Raw genomic sequence first — 14986 nt, forward strand, 5'->3', positions numbered from 1 at the left:
CTTTTATTCTTGACTGGACATAGTCCTTAGATCAAGACTGGTTTTAATCAGAACAAACACACAAACGCACACATTGTTACAGGTTCGCTTCGAAAGTATCTGTGAGAATCGTACCGAAATGAGCCAGAGCGTTGTTTAGAGATCAAATAAGCAAAGGGAAGTAAGCGCTCTAATGTGCACACGACATGTGTAATAGAGTAAGCGAGAGTTATACGGAACGTTTCTCCTGGCACCTGAGAGAATAACGCATTGAAATGAACAAGCGACTTTCATCCTCAAAAAAAGCATTACTTTTTCTTCCAAATGTTTTGACAAAACCAAGTAAGTCCACTTGCTTAGATCTGTCAAATTTTTTAGATCTGATATAATGGAAAAAAGTGACAAAACCAAGTAAGTCCACAAAATGCCCAACAAAACAAAAACCATCCATCAGATCATTATCAAACTCGGGTTGTAAACGTACATTAATGCTATTTATATTATTATCTCTGTAGGTTGATCAAGCTAATCGTCACTTTTGAGAAATGTAATAAAACAGAAAAAGTCGTTTATCTCAGAACTAGCTTCAGTGGACTTACTCGGTTTTGTCAGCACACGGCAGAAATGACTGACGCCCAAAACAGAGTCATCATGTCACGCTATACTTTATCCTAGATAGTAGTGCTGCCAAAACGGGTTGGTAACATGCGATACACAGATACAAAATGTGACGGGTGGCCCGAGGTCATATATTCTTTACTGGGAAACACACGTTTTGCAGATTCTAAACGCGGAACAAATAAGTTTCTTTGTCCTTAGTGTTTTCGCCTTGCCATGAAGATGCACCAAAAGCGCTGACGTAAGCAAAAAACCAGCAACTTTTCAGAGAGTATCAAACAACACACATACATAAATATGTACATATAAGTATTTCACTTATCGCTGTCACTCACAATATGGAGGTACATATGTGTCTGTTGTTCTCGTATGACAGATATGCACGCAAAACGTTCAGCACATGTTTTTGTGCACAACATAATACTTATCACAGCATCTACACTTTATGTTACAGATTATTTACAGGATGCAATCGTTCCCTAAATACGCACCATAAACATCGTTTCCAAGCAAGCTGTTTTAAGCGCATTACAACAAACCACATAATTATTTGTTTTGGTTTTGGCTTATCCCAAGCCCCATTACTAAACCGCCTCAGGAGCGTACTAGTTTAATTAGAACAGATTAAGCGAATAACGAGGCCAATCGGCTTCTCCGCGATTTGTCTTGTCTCGCATAGATTATAATATTAATGAGATTCAGTACAGTGTCTGAGCGACTCATTACTATCCGTTTCAACTTCTTCGAGCGTAAACAGCTGTGCGGCTTTTCTGGATTTCGTTTCGATCAATGAGGCTTATATCGCGCATATTCCGTGGGTACAGTTCTAGGCGCTCTGCAGTGATGCCGTGTGAGATGAAATTTTATACGGCCAGTAGATTGCAGCCATTTCGGCGCATATTTACCTTTTGCGGCCTATTCGATCATTACAAATCTCGCTTTTGTGTTCGCAACTCTGCTTGTACTCAGATCAAAGATATTCTACTGAGTAGCAGTCGGATATTTGTTTGCTCAAAATGATTTACTCTTTGTGCGAGCAGTAGTTATTATGTAATTATACAGACCATATCAAGGTTCAGTTAAAAGAATTGTCTGCCAATACTGAAATCATGATCGAAGAATGCACAAGTCGTTTCTAACTTTCTCAATCTCGCATGTTCCTCTGTTCATATATAATGTTATACATATGTCAGATCCACCCATCATATTTTTTGTGCGAGCCATACTTTGTAATCATATCAATCAATCAATCAATATGAGGCTTATATCGCGCGTATTCCGTGGGTACAGTTCTAAGCGCAGGGATTTATATTTTTTTATTTTATTTTTTATTGTTATGCAATTTATATCGCGCACATATTCAAGGCGCAGGGATTTATTTATGCCGTGTGAGATGGAATTTTTTTTACACAATACATCACGCATTCACATTGGCCAGCAGATCGCAGCCATTTCGGCGCATATCCTACTTTTCACGGTCTATTATTCCAAGTCACACCGTGGTATTTTGGTGGACATTTTTATCTATGCCCATACAATTTTGCCAGGAAAGACCCTTTTGTCAATCGTGGGATCTTTAACGTGCACACCCCAATGTAGTGTACACGAAGGGACCTCGGTTTTTCGTCTCATCCGAAAGACTAGCACTTGAACCCACCACCTAGGTTAGGAAAGGGGGGAGAAAATGGCGAACGCCCTGACCCAGGGTCGAACTCGCAATCTCTCGCTTCCGAGCGCAAGTGCGTTACCACTCGGCCACCCAGTCCAGGACATATAGGACACACAGCTGCAGCTACAAGAATTCATCGTCGGCAATACATTTACACTTTTCTGGTTTTGCAATCATGCAGAATGGATGACTCATGTCACTAACGTTTGACCCTGAGCAATACTTTGTAATCATATATAGCACACAGAGCTACAGTTGTAAGAACTCTCTATAACAATGTCACCATTAGATTCACACTTTTCTGGCTTTGGAATAATTCAGAAAAAGGTCAGCCATATCATTTCCTTTTCAACCTGCACTTTCTCAGATACGTACGAGAACAAGGAGCGGCAGCAGACGACATTTAACTATTCTGGACTAAACTCAATTTTCTGCTGTTGCTGGTCTTCAAACGAGTTCACTTTTCGTTGTCCCCAAAAGAGGAAAGGCAACAACATTAATTTGAAAAGTGATATAAGTTTGCATCGTCTACAAGGAAGTCATTAACTTTCCTTCCTTTTATCATCCTACCTTTTTCATGTTGTTTGGAAAGTTTGAAAAGAAAGGTTCTAGACAGCGAAGATGAGAAGTGAACGAAACCTGCATTGTCTAAAAGGAAAACACTCCTTCAAAGCCCCCCCCCCCACCCTCTGAAATCACCACCACCCTCAAACCCTCCTACTTTTCTCTGTCTTTCAAAAGTTTGAGATGAAGGAGAAGAGTCGTAAATTACCGTCTTGCTGCCAACTCACCGTGAGGCCTGTGCACTGAGAAAACACTCCAGCACGAAACGAAAAGAAAAAAGCGCGTACGATACTCAGATGTACTCTGTCGGACGGTATGCTGTGCAGGAGGGTTACCCCCCCCCCCCCTCCCCCCCCCCTAAAAAAAGGAGAAGGAAAAACAAAAGCAACAACAACAACAAAGAACAAAATGCTTTGTAAGACGGTGTTGTCAACTGGAGATTACAGTAAACGGTAAACAAAAATACAGCAACCACCCCACGCCACTCTCCCCCAAAAAATTTCAGGTTTTTCTTTCATATGGAGGCACTGCAAACATTATATCTGAGATGGTTGACGCCAGACACGTTTAGTCTTCAGCAGTCGTTCAGACAGTCAAAGCCATCGTTCAATTAAGTCGGTGCAAAAAGCTGTCCCTTGCGAATAGCAATTGACTGGTCACTAAAAAAATATGAATACACACCAGCATATAGTTACTAGCAAGCTTGAACTTTATAGGTGTTGCAGCGGTAATATAGGAAATATTTACTTGTATTTTTCAACAAAACATAAATTCAAAGATATCCCGAAGTCACAATCTTACTGCAACCTACACACTACAATGACTGTACAGCCACGAACGTAACAGACAGTTTAGGTATGGGACGCCACCATGCCGACAGATGGGACTATTGGCAGTCTGACTGTAGAGTAGAACAAGAAGTGTATGACTGTAGAGTACAAATGAAGTATATATTTTTACTGATGAAGAACTGTTGTTCGAAACCGGTCCTCTTTTTTTTGTCGTTTTTTGTCCATGTTTCTGGTAAGTACTTTTTCATAGTTATCTTGTTCTTGTTCTTCTCACCTGCAGCCTCTTGTTGCTATTCTTTTTACTGTAAGTCTGATATAATCTCAGGGAATCAACTTGTCAGCGTGAAGATGTCCCCGTTCTACGCGCGTTGAACAACGATGAGTGCGCCGACTTTGGCCCGACTGTCATGTTGTTGTGGCGTGGACAAGACGGTAGACATGGAAGTGGAGGCGTAGGAAGTCGTGCGATGGGGGTGCGGCAGGCTGGAAGTGGAAGTCATTTCTAGTAATTAGTCTATCATCCCTGGGCACCAAGCTCTGGGGACCCGCTGCCGAGCTGTTGAAGAATGCGGACTGCATGGCAGCCACCGACCTGACGATATGACGGCCATGAATATCGAACGCAGAAGACGATGTCTATCATCAGCGTGAAGATTTCCGAGTTCTACGCGCATTAAACAACGATGAGTGCGCTGACTTGGGCCTCAATGTCTTGTTGGCAGGAAAGGTGGAGATGGAATTGGAAGTCGTGCGTGGAGGTGCGACAGGTGGGAAGTGGGCCAGGCGGGCTGAGCGGAGGATCTGAGCTTGCTTCCAGCCCGGCAGACGGTAAAAGTCGCAACGTGGCATCTTCACTGCCTCCAAGAACTGCTTGTCGCTCAGGTGATGCTGAAATGATAATAATCAAAACAAAGTTTAAAATACATTTATCCCAAAGAACCCTAATTTTTATTTATTTGTATTTGTATCTCTGATTCAATTCTGAAAGACAACAGAGCGCTGTTTCAACACACAGACACACACACACACACACACACACACACACACACACACACACACACACACATCGAAACCTTTTTTTAATTTTTTTTAATGAGTTTGGTATGCGTCCAATCGGAAGGATGCTTTATCCTATACATAAGTCTGGATATGAAATATATCATTGTCGCAGTGTCGTATGTATACTTATAAATGTATACCTTGTAAGATTATGTAAAATGAAATAAAACATTGTTAATTGGAGCAAAAGAAAAGTCTGGATAAATCTATGGTGGTATACCGGTCACGTGATCCTCTACCCGAGAGTGGAGGTATCTTTAGGGATTAAAAGTCGCTTTTACAATTCAATGACACATTTTATGTTATAACATGCCAGGAGTCTGATTTCTGCGTAGTTCGCCCTTACAGTTTTGTATCAGAGCGTTTCCCCCTTAGTCGATTAGTCTCGAATTGATTGATGATACCCCATTTCCTTTGCCTTTCGTTTCATTGTATTGGTGTGCAGCGATTATCCCAGTCATTTTGATTTCCTGACTGTGATTTCCGTGAAAGCTATATTACCGTTGGGGCCTCTCAAAGCACCCGAGCAATCTATTACATGCACAACAAATTGCACATCCAAAACTAGACATTAGTGTTTTTTTTTAACGCAGCTAAAAAACAAGTCGCGTAAGGCGAAAATACAACATTTAGTCAAGTAGCTGTCGAACTCACAGAATGAAACTGAACGCAACGCAACGCAGCAAGACCGTATACTCGTAGCATCGTCACTCCACCGCCCGTGGCAAAGGCAGTGCCAGTGAAATTGACAAGAAGAGCGGGGTATTCGTTGCGCTGAGAAGGATAGCACGCTTTTCTGTACCTCTCTTCGTTTTAACTTTTTGAGCGTGTTTTTAATCCAAACATATCATATCTATATGTTTTTGGAATCAGGAACCGACAAAAAATAAAATGAAAGTGTTTTTAAATTGATTTCGAAAAAAAAAATTTGATAATAATTTTTATATATTTAATTTTCAGAGCTTGTTGTTAATCCAAATATAACATATTTATATGTTTTTGCAATCAGCAAATGATGGAGAATATTTTTTTTACAATTGTCAGATTTTTAATGACCAAAGTCATTAATTAATTTTTGAGCCACCAAGCTGAAATGCAATACCGAAGTCCGGGCTTCGTCGAAAATTACTTGACCAAAATTTCAACCAATTTGGTTGAAAAATGAGGGCGTGACAGTGCCGCCTCAACTTTCACGAAAAGCCGGATATGACGTCATCAAAGACATTTATCAAAAAAATGAAAAAAACGTGTGAGGATATCATACCCAGGAACTCTCATGTCAAATTTCATAAAGATCGGTCTAGTAGTTTAGTCTGAACCGCTCTACACACACACACACACACAGACACACACACACACATACACCATGACCCTCGTCTCGATTCCCCCCTCTACGTTAAAACATTTAGTCAAAACTTGACTAAATGTAAAAAGTGAGAGGGAAAAGTGCCAATACCGATCACAGATTTCTTCTCTTTTTGTGAAAATTCAAAGACAACAGCAGAGGGTATAATCAATTTATATCAACAAGCAAACAGGAACCACATGACAGGCACTCGCATTTCCATGATTGATGAAATCGATCATCAACCAGCAAGACGGTGAGGGAGAAAAACACGAAGAGGGCAGAAGAGGAGGAGGATAAGGCACACACACAAAAATAGTCTGTTTACGGTAACATAGGCAAACAAAAATAGAGTCGGTAGGTCGGGATTTTTTTCTCTCTAAAAAAACCCATATTTTTAAGTTATTTTGCCAAAAAACAAAGACCTTTATTTTTTTTTCCAAATGCCAAAAAAAAGAGTCTAGGGTCGCGCAAAAAACTAGGGTCGGTCGGGATTGTTTTGGCCTAAGAAAAAAGATTAGGAATAAGAATGAAGGGAGTGGGTTGCAAAGATTGAGAAAAAGAGGATAAAGAGAGGCTCAGAGAACAGCAAGGAGGAGGAGGAGGATGAAGAGGAGGATGAAGAGGAGGAGGAGGAGGAGGAGGAGGAGTTAAGTTACAAAACAGCTGTAGACGAAGAAGGGGGAGTAGAAAAGGGAAGATGAACACATGTTCGAAATAAGAAATAGGAGAAGAAAGAAACAACAGAAAAGAACAATAAGCAGAGTACGTTTCTTTACTTCGATGACATACCTCTCTGTGGTCGCTCAAGGTATCGGGAGGCAGTTCTGACTTCAGCAAAGCTTTGTAAGGATGTCTTGTTACGCGCAAGTATGTCTTGTCCACAATCTGCACGTGAAACATACACAAGGACTTGGTAAAAAATATGTTTCTCGTTCCAGCGTAAAATAACATGCCGTAATCATAGTTTGCAGTGCGCGTATCTGACACAGACGCACTGACACATAAGACACGAAGACCGACCCACAGACAGACAGACAGACACACACACACACACCATATACACACACACACACACACACACACACACACACACACACACACACACACACACATATTCAGACTCAGAAACAGTCGCGTGAACCGGATACGACTCTGTGGATAATGCATGAGCCCACAGGAAGTGAAAGAGCATACTGAACAGAATATGCTTGCATCCGGTCAAATCTATGGATTAATAAGCTTTTGCACAAATCTCGAAAACGGCAGTACTAAAATATTGGGACCGTGTTCCCAAAAGTGCAAGATTGAAGTAGTGTGTGTGTGGGGGGGAGTGAGTCGAGAAGGAAGAGAGAGAGAGAGAGAGAGGTGTTTTGTGTGTGTGTGTGTGTGTGTGTGTGTGTGTGTGTGTGTGTGTGTGTGTGCGTGTGTGACAATTACAAAAGATGAGAGAGAGAGAGGGATGGAGAAGGGAGGGGTAAGGAATTACCTGATCCTCAGCATCTATCCTGGCGTTCTCTTGACGAAGTCTTCTCCTTGCAACGGTAAAGGCTTCCTCGCCCTGAAACACACACACACACACACACACACACACACATTTTCTAGATAAATGCAATAAATATGTTAAATTAAGGGATGAATTTAAAGAAGATGCTTCACATATCAATATGAAATATGCTAACAAAAATCCAAGTAACTTATTTTTAGAAGACGAAGTTCAAGTTCGTCTTGGCAAATTTGTTACGGATTGTTTTAGCATTGTATAATGCATTATTATTATTTGTTGTTTGTTGTGTCAATAACTTTACTGGTTCATGACAATAAACATTCTATTCTGTTCTATTCTATTCTATTCTATTCACACACACACACACACACACACACACACACACGAACACGCACACTATCAATAAATTGATGGTCAAAACTCATTGAAATCTGCTACAGCATCTACAACCTCTCTTCACAAGACAGAGTACGAGTCAACACAGACCGAAATTCAACCCCACTTCACAGAAATCGTAGACTCTCGATGATAAACGGCTCTATTCCAATCAATGACGAAGTGCGAAGGAGTGACACAATCCCCTGAAATCGTCGATTCTCCGCTGGATACGGTTTTTCAAAGGCTACGGCATTCAGCACACGTCCAGTGAGAGTTTACCCCCTTGACCCCCGCACCCCCTCCTTCGCAAACCCCCATTTTGGACTTGGACGCACACCTAAGATTTACAATAAATTGATTTTCAAAATGCAATAAAATCCGTAGAGACATGAAGAACAAGACTTCTCTTCGCGGTACACACACGGTGCGATACACGTCCACACAGACCGAAACTCAACCCCACTACAGAAAAGCCGAGACCCTCAAAGGTCTCTCTGATTTAACTGATCAGCGACGACCTGAAGAGCAAGAGAGTGAAGAAACCCCCTCAAATCGTCGATTCCTCCTGAAATTGGTTCTCCGGAGAACACCGCATTCAGCACACGTTCAGAGCGAGTTTACCTTCTTGATACCTCTCCATCCCCAAAACCCCATTTACCCCCCCCCCCCCCGACACTCCCACCCCCGCCAACCCCTCTTTCTCTTTGCCATTATCCCTTCCAGCCAAAAAGTGAACAAAGAAAACAAGCCTCAAGCTAAGTTTGCATAGTTTTACCGGGTCTTATTACCGGGAAGGAGCAAAGAGGTCAACGTCTACGAAAAGAGTTACGCCTTCTTTGGCCACTCTTTCACGCCAACCGTTGATTTTTGTCAATTTAATTTTCTGCTCGTTTGAATCCCGCGAGAACGCTTCCTGTGGAAACAACTGAGCAAAATCGATGGCAATGTGCTCAATCTTTTGCCGTGGGGCAGGATCTTAAGGAAATCTGTAAAGATCTGGGGACTTGAGGTGGGTTTTTTTTCAAGCGCGAAGGCGTCAGTTAGTGAAATTGTTTTATTTCATGCTGTGGAAAGTGTAACTGAAGGAGTGGAATGAGGGGAGGGGGTGGATTAAGAGAGAGAGAGAGAGAGAGAGAGAGAGAGAGAGAGGGAGAGAGAGAGAGAGAGATGATGCGGGGGGTGTGTGTTAATGCATGCGCACGTATGTAGAGTGTGACATGTGTTCGTGTCAGGTGTGTGTATGTGTGTGTGTGTGTGTGTGTGTGTGTGTGTATGTGTGTGTGTGTGTGTGTCAGTGTGCGCGAAGCGCACGTGTGTTTGAGCGTGTGCTTGCGTGTGTATTTTTGCCAGTTTACCTATTTTTACGTGTGTATGTTTGCCCGTGCGTGCGCGCATATATATATATATATACGACTTGTGTCTGTGTGTGTGTCTGTGTGTGTGTCTGTGTGTGTGTCTGTGTGTGTGTCTGTGTATTTGTGTATTCGCCATGCACGGCCAAAGTTCTCGATGGATCTGCTTCAAATTTGGTGGGCTTATTCAGAGAGACCCCGGACACAACCTCATCGATGAGATATTTCAACACGTGCTCTCAGCGCGCAGCGCTGAACCGATTTTGGTTCCACCTCAGCTATTTTGGTTCCACCTCAGCTACCCGGGCCCCCATACCGACACACCATAGCCGCTACACCACATCACAACGCCAAAGTTCTCGGTGGATCTTTTTCAAATTTGGACACCGTATTCAGCTACACCCCGGACACAATATCATCGATGAGATATTTCAACACGTGCTCTCAGCGCGCAGCGCTGAACTGATTTTTGTTTTTGTGTTCATTTCACCATTATAAGTAACTCTTCCTTATCTTCTCCAGTGTTTGGCGTTTATCTCCCTTCCTTCGTGTGGCTTTCCCGTTCAGTTGTAAGTTACTACTATTTTTAGAATGTCACTGCGCTGTCCACTGCGCTGTCCACAACGCTTCCCTTGCACCCGTAAGTTGTTCTTACTGTCAAAGTGAAAAGGTCGAATCAATTTATAGCCACGCGAAAAATACACTCTCACCTATCTCTATATATTTATAGATATAGATATACATATATATATATATATATATATCTATATATATACGACTAGTGTCTGTGTGTGTGTGTGTCTGTGTGTCTGTGTGTCTGTGTGTCTGTGCGCGATGCGCGGCCAAGGTTCTCGATGGATCTGTTTCAAATTTGGTGATCATATTCAGGTACACCCTGGACACAACCTGGTCGATGAGATATTTCAACACGTGCTCTCAGCGCGCTGCGCGGAACCGATTTTGGTTCCACCTCAGCTATTTTGGTTCCACCTCAGCTTACCCGGGCCCCCATACCGACACACCATAGCCGCTACACCACATCACAACGCCAAAGTTCTCGGTGGTTCTTTTTCAAATTTGGACACCGTATTCAGCTACACCCCGGACACAATATCATCGATGAGATATTTCAACACGTGCTCTCAGCGCGCAGCGCTAAACTCATGTTCGTTTTTGTGTTCATTTCACCATTATAAGTAACTCTTCCTTATCTTCTCCAGTGTTTGGCGTTTATCTCCCTTCCTTCGTGTGGCTTTCCCGTTCAGTTGTAAGTTACTATTTATTTTTAGAATGTCACTGCGCTGTCCAGAACGCTTCCCTTGCACCCGTAAGTTGTTCTTACTGTCAAAGTGAAAAGGTCGAATCAATTTATAGCCACGCGAAAAATACACTCTCACCTATCTCTATATATTTATAGATACAGATATGCATATATATATACGGCTTCTCTGTGTGTGTGTGTGTTTGTGTGTGTGTGTAGGCAAAAACCTATGTATTATAGAGTTCTGTTTGTGATGGGGTCTAGCGGCTTTTGTCTGTCTGTATGTTCTGGCATGTGAGAAGCCACAGTAGATAATATAGGGCTAAGAAATAAGCTCTAAAATTCTCAATCCCGTTTGACAGGACTTCGCCTTTCAAAGGTGATTGTGGTGAACCGCCACGCTGTCTGTCTCTGTTGCGCCGTTCACCCCAAATTCCCGTTTCTGAGAGTGACTATTTTTAGAATGTCACTGCGCTGTCCAGAACGCTTCCCTTGCACCCGTAAGTTGTTCTTACTGTCAAAGTGAAAAGGTCGAATCAATTTATAGCCACGCGAAAAATACACTCTCACCTATCTCTATATATTTATAGATACAGATATGCATATATATATACGGCTTCTCTGTGTGTGTGTTTGTGTGTGTGTGTGGGGGAAAAAACCTGTTGATTGTAGAGTTCTGTTTGTGATGGGGTCTAGCGGCTTTTGTCTGTCTGTATGTTCTGGCATTTGAGCGATTCACCCCGGCGAAGCCGGGTATTCCTCTAGTATATATATATATATATACGGCTTCTCTGTGTGTGTGTTTGTGTGTGTGTGTGTGGGCAAAAACCTGTGGATTGTAGAGTTCTGTTTGTGATGGGGTCTAGCGGCTTTTGTCTGTCTGTATGTTCAGGCATTTGAGAAGCCACAACAGATAATATAGGGCTAAGAAATAAGCTCTAAAATTCTCAATCCCGTTTGACAGGACTTCGCCTGCAAAGGTGATTGTGATGAACCGCCACGCTGTCTGTCTCTGTCTCGCGATTCACCCCGGCGAAGCCGGGTATTCCTCTAGTATATATATATATATATATATATATATCATTTGTGCTTCCGAGATTAAGTTTTGTCAAGAAACGTAGACAATGTGTTTACAAACCAGACTGAGTTGGTCAATACACGTTGCATGGGAACAGTATCCTCCGGGACACTTTCTTTCACAGACGACAGAAACCACTAACACAATAAATGTATCGCCTCCTCTCACCAAGCCTCAAGAGAGTCTAGTGAGGAAGAGATGTATCAATCTGTGATAGAAAGATTACCGACGTACCTCCACACACAACCCTGCCCCCCCCCCCCCCCTTTCTCTCTCATATCCGTCCTCAGCCCCCCCCCCCCCCCCCAATCCGCCCCACTCCTCCCCTCCCCTCCGCTCAGCGTCAATGCAGTCTATAGTGAAAAAGAGAGTATAAATATGTGACAGTACGATTCCTAACTTACCTAGTTCCCCCCTCTTCCACATATCTCCACTACCACCCCCCCCCCCCCCCCCATTAAAATTGTCCAGCACGCCAGAGAGACATTTGTCAAGGCCAGAAAGAGACTGAGATGACGTTATTGTGACAGAGAGTCCTCACACTTTTTGAGTGTCATTAAAAATATAATGACATATTTTTGTCAGTTCTATATTCATTAGAGAGTCTGGGGAAGATACCGTGCTTGGTCAAAACAAGTTGAGGAGATTGTTTGTAAAGTTATATTAAAGGTATACGTGTGGAAAACTACAGTTTTAAGTTTCTAGACTGCCTGAAATAGTATAATTATAAGCCTTTTTTTTCGATCAGAGAAAGCGAATAGTTTAAGTTCGACAATCGTGATTTTGACAGAAACTTTGCAGTGTTAAAAACTTGTATTGTGCCACTGAACCAAATACAGTGGCACCTGTCTATATGACGACCACCCAAGTGACCGACCAACGTTGGTCGTGATAGACAGGTGGTCGCTGTGGAAAGGTGAGTTCTATATTTTAAAAAAAGAAGTGTTTTGGGAACTTTTGGGGTGGCCGTAATGGGCAGGTGGTTGTTATCGACGGGGACAGGTCTGACTCTATCGTTGACTTATTTTTGGTGAGCGGACGAATGACACTGCATTTAGAAGAGCCAAACAACTAACAACCCTTAAATAGAAAATAAATTAAAAAAAAAAAAAAGCTTACAGCCCTTGAAAGAAATAATGACAGAATGGCGTGACAGCACTTCGAGAGAGAGAGAGAGAGAGAGAGAGAGAGAGAGAGAGAGAGAGAGAGAGAGAGAGAGAGAGAGAGAGAGAGAGAGAGAGAGAGAGAGAGAGTACCGTAAATGTGAGAGACTGATATTTGACATACTGTTTTTCGTTCTCTCATTCTTAGTGTTTCTATACATTTGTACACCCACATTTGTACATCGCCGTGAGCTCTTGTGGAAAGGGGCGATTGATAAGTGTTCGTCATTAATATGATAATAATAAACTACGTGTTAGTAATGACTTTACTTTCCAACATAAATTTGTCAAAACAAAACTACGTGAAGACAAAGAATGTTCAGTTTATTTCCCCTACGTTATACGTACTTCTCCGTATATCGCATCTTCATTGAACACTCACATACACAACATGGTCACTTAAACACAAATAAAAAAAAATAAAAAAATTAAAAAACTACGGCAAGTTTACAAAACTGTAAAGCAACTGAACAAAAGGAACAAAGAGAATTTAAAAAAACCTCTTTCCTCTTCCAGCTACCTTAAACTTCCCAAAGAAACACAACCAAATCACGTCTTCGCCCTTCTATTCACGTATTCCCTCCTCCGTCCCCATCACACCCATCGTCTTAACATTTGCCAAACGCAAGAGAGGGCCGGCGAAATCAGTCTGTGATCAATGAGTCGGAAGGGAAGCAATTTTTCTTCTCGCCCAGATTGGGTCCTGTCAGAAAACCCGGGCCCGGCCGCAAAGACAAATGGGAATTTTCCTCCCCAGAAGACTTAGCAGAGAAGCTCTAACACCTTTGGTCACGACGCAAAAAAATCTGCCCGCAAAAACGAGCAGTTAAACCTCCACTGACGCTCTTTCGGGGCGTCTGGGTTTTAACGCGTGGAGAGATGCAACAGAAGTGTAAATAACAGATACGCCGTGATGACGGTAAACAAGGTTTAATATATAGGGCACTTCAATTGGCTGAAGGCATATTATAAAGTGCGTTATTTCCGGGCGGTTGGATTTTGGTTCTGGCAAATTGGGAAGATATGAAAGTGCACTCTTGGTCAGAGTATGTTTGTGAATATTTTCAGCGCTCAAGGCCGTTCATTTTGAAGGACACGAACATCGTCGAACGCTGAAGAAGAAAGAAGAAGAAGGACACGTACACTAGCGATCATAGCTTCATAACACAGAGCCCAGTTGTTCAGCTACCATAACACACATCCCAGAGAAAAATCACCAACAAAGACAAACTTACATAAACCAATATATATCCTACCCCCCATCCAACCCCGGGTAGCTCAGGTGGTAGAGCACTGGACTTGTGATCGAGAGGTCGCTGGTTCGAATCCGGGGCGGGACGGACACGGGTCAACTTTATGTGCAGACCCAGATACGGTATCCATCTCCCTCCCCCGTGTCACCACAATGGCACGTTAAAGATCTTGGTCATTCTACCATTAGTGCAAATGGCTGATAACACCTAAACACGCATACATCAAAAAGCCGTGAGCGCGTAAAACTCGAATCGTATAAACCAATTTATGTCCAATATAGGCAATTAAGACCTGACGGACAATAAGCCCCTTCAAATTTACTTACAACCCAGAACACAGTCATTGTTCTTTGCTTTCGAAAGATTAATTCTACAAATAGACCTCTTCACATCCACACTTGCGACACAATGCCATTGACCACCCACAATTGGAAATCTCAACTCAGCCGGACATCCCTAAAGCAATCACACACAGGTGGCTCAAGCACCAGTCGCTCAAGCACCAGTCGGGACAGATTGCCTTCCACGCCGCTTGGCACTGAAGCCGTCTGCAATCGGTCTTTACGCCACCTTATATGGTGGTGTGCAGGGTTCACTCTGTCTGTCTGTCTGTCTGTTTGTCTGCCAAACTTACATTATATCCCTGGTATTTATGGGTCGATTGAGCTGAAATTTGTTGTGAGGAGTCTCTGTTTTGTCTATACAAGAAGAGTTTGCGGTGTTCTGGTTCTACGATTTGGCCTAAAAAAAAAAAGGTGTGGTTACGGTAACCCGACCTACCCTATTTTTTTGGGCCGACCCTATAACTTTTTATTACATTTGTCAAAAAAATACACACAAAAACAAGTAAACGAGTGCAGACAACGCAATGAAAGCGAAAGCGCCCGAGTCGCACACTTATTTCCCTGTCAAGTAGGTTTAATTTGTACACATTAGAAAAAAAAGTAAAAAAAAAAAAAGTGATTGCCT

General features: G+C 42.4%; 1 protein-coding gene across 1 annotated transcript in view; it reads right to left on the reverse strand.

Annotated features, from left to right (window-relative positions):
• Positions 1-3208: 3208 nt before the first annotated feature.
• The window catches only part of LOC138983244 (advillin-like), a gene marked incomplete in the record, with an annotated part of 60600 nt that continues 48822 nt past the window's right edge, over positions 3209-14986 (reverse strand). The window contains 3 exon segments of the mRNA XM_070356673.1: positions 3209-4509; positions 6818-6913; positions 7515-7586. Of these exon segments, the coding sequence (XP_070212774.1) occupies positions 4264-4509; positions 6818-6913; positions 7515-7586 (414 nt within the window).

This window comes from Littorina saxatilis, linkage group LG1, assembly GCF_037325665.1.
Source record: "Littorina saxatilis isolate snail1 linkage group LG1, US_GU_Lsax_2.0, whole genome shotgun sequence".
In the NCBI taxonomy this organism is placed as follows: Eukaryota; Metazoa; Mollusca; class Gastropoda; order Littorinimorpha; family Littorinidae; genus Littorina; species Littorina saxatilis.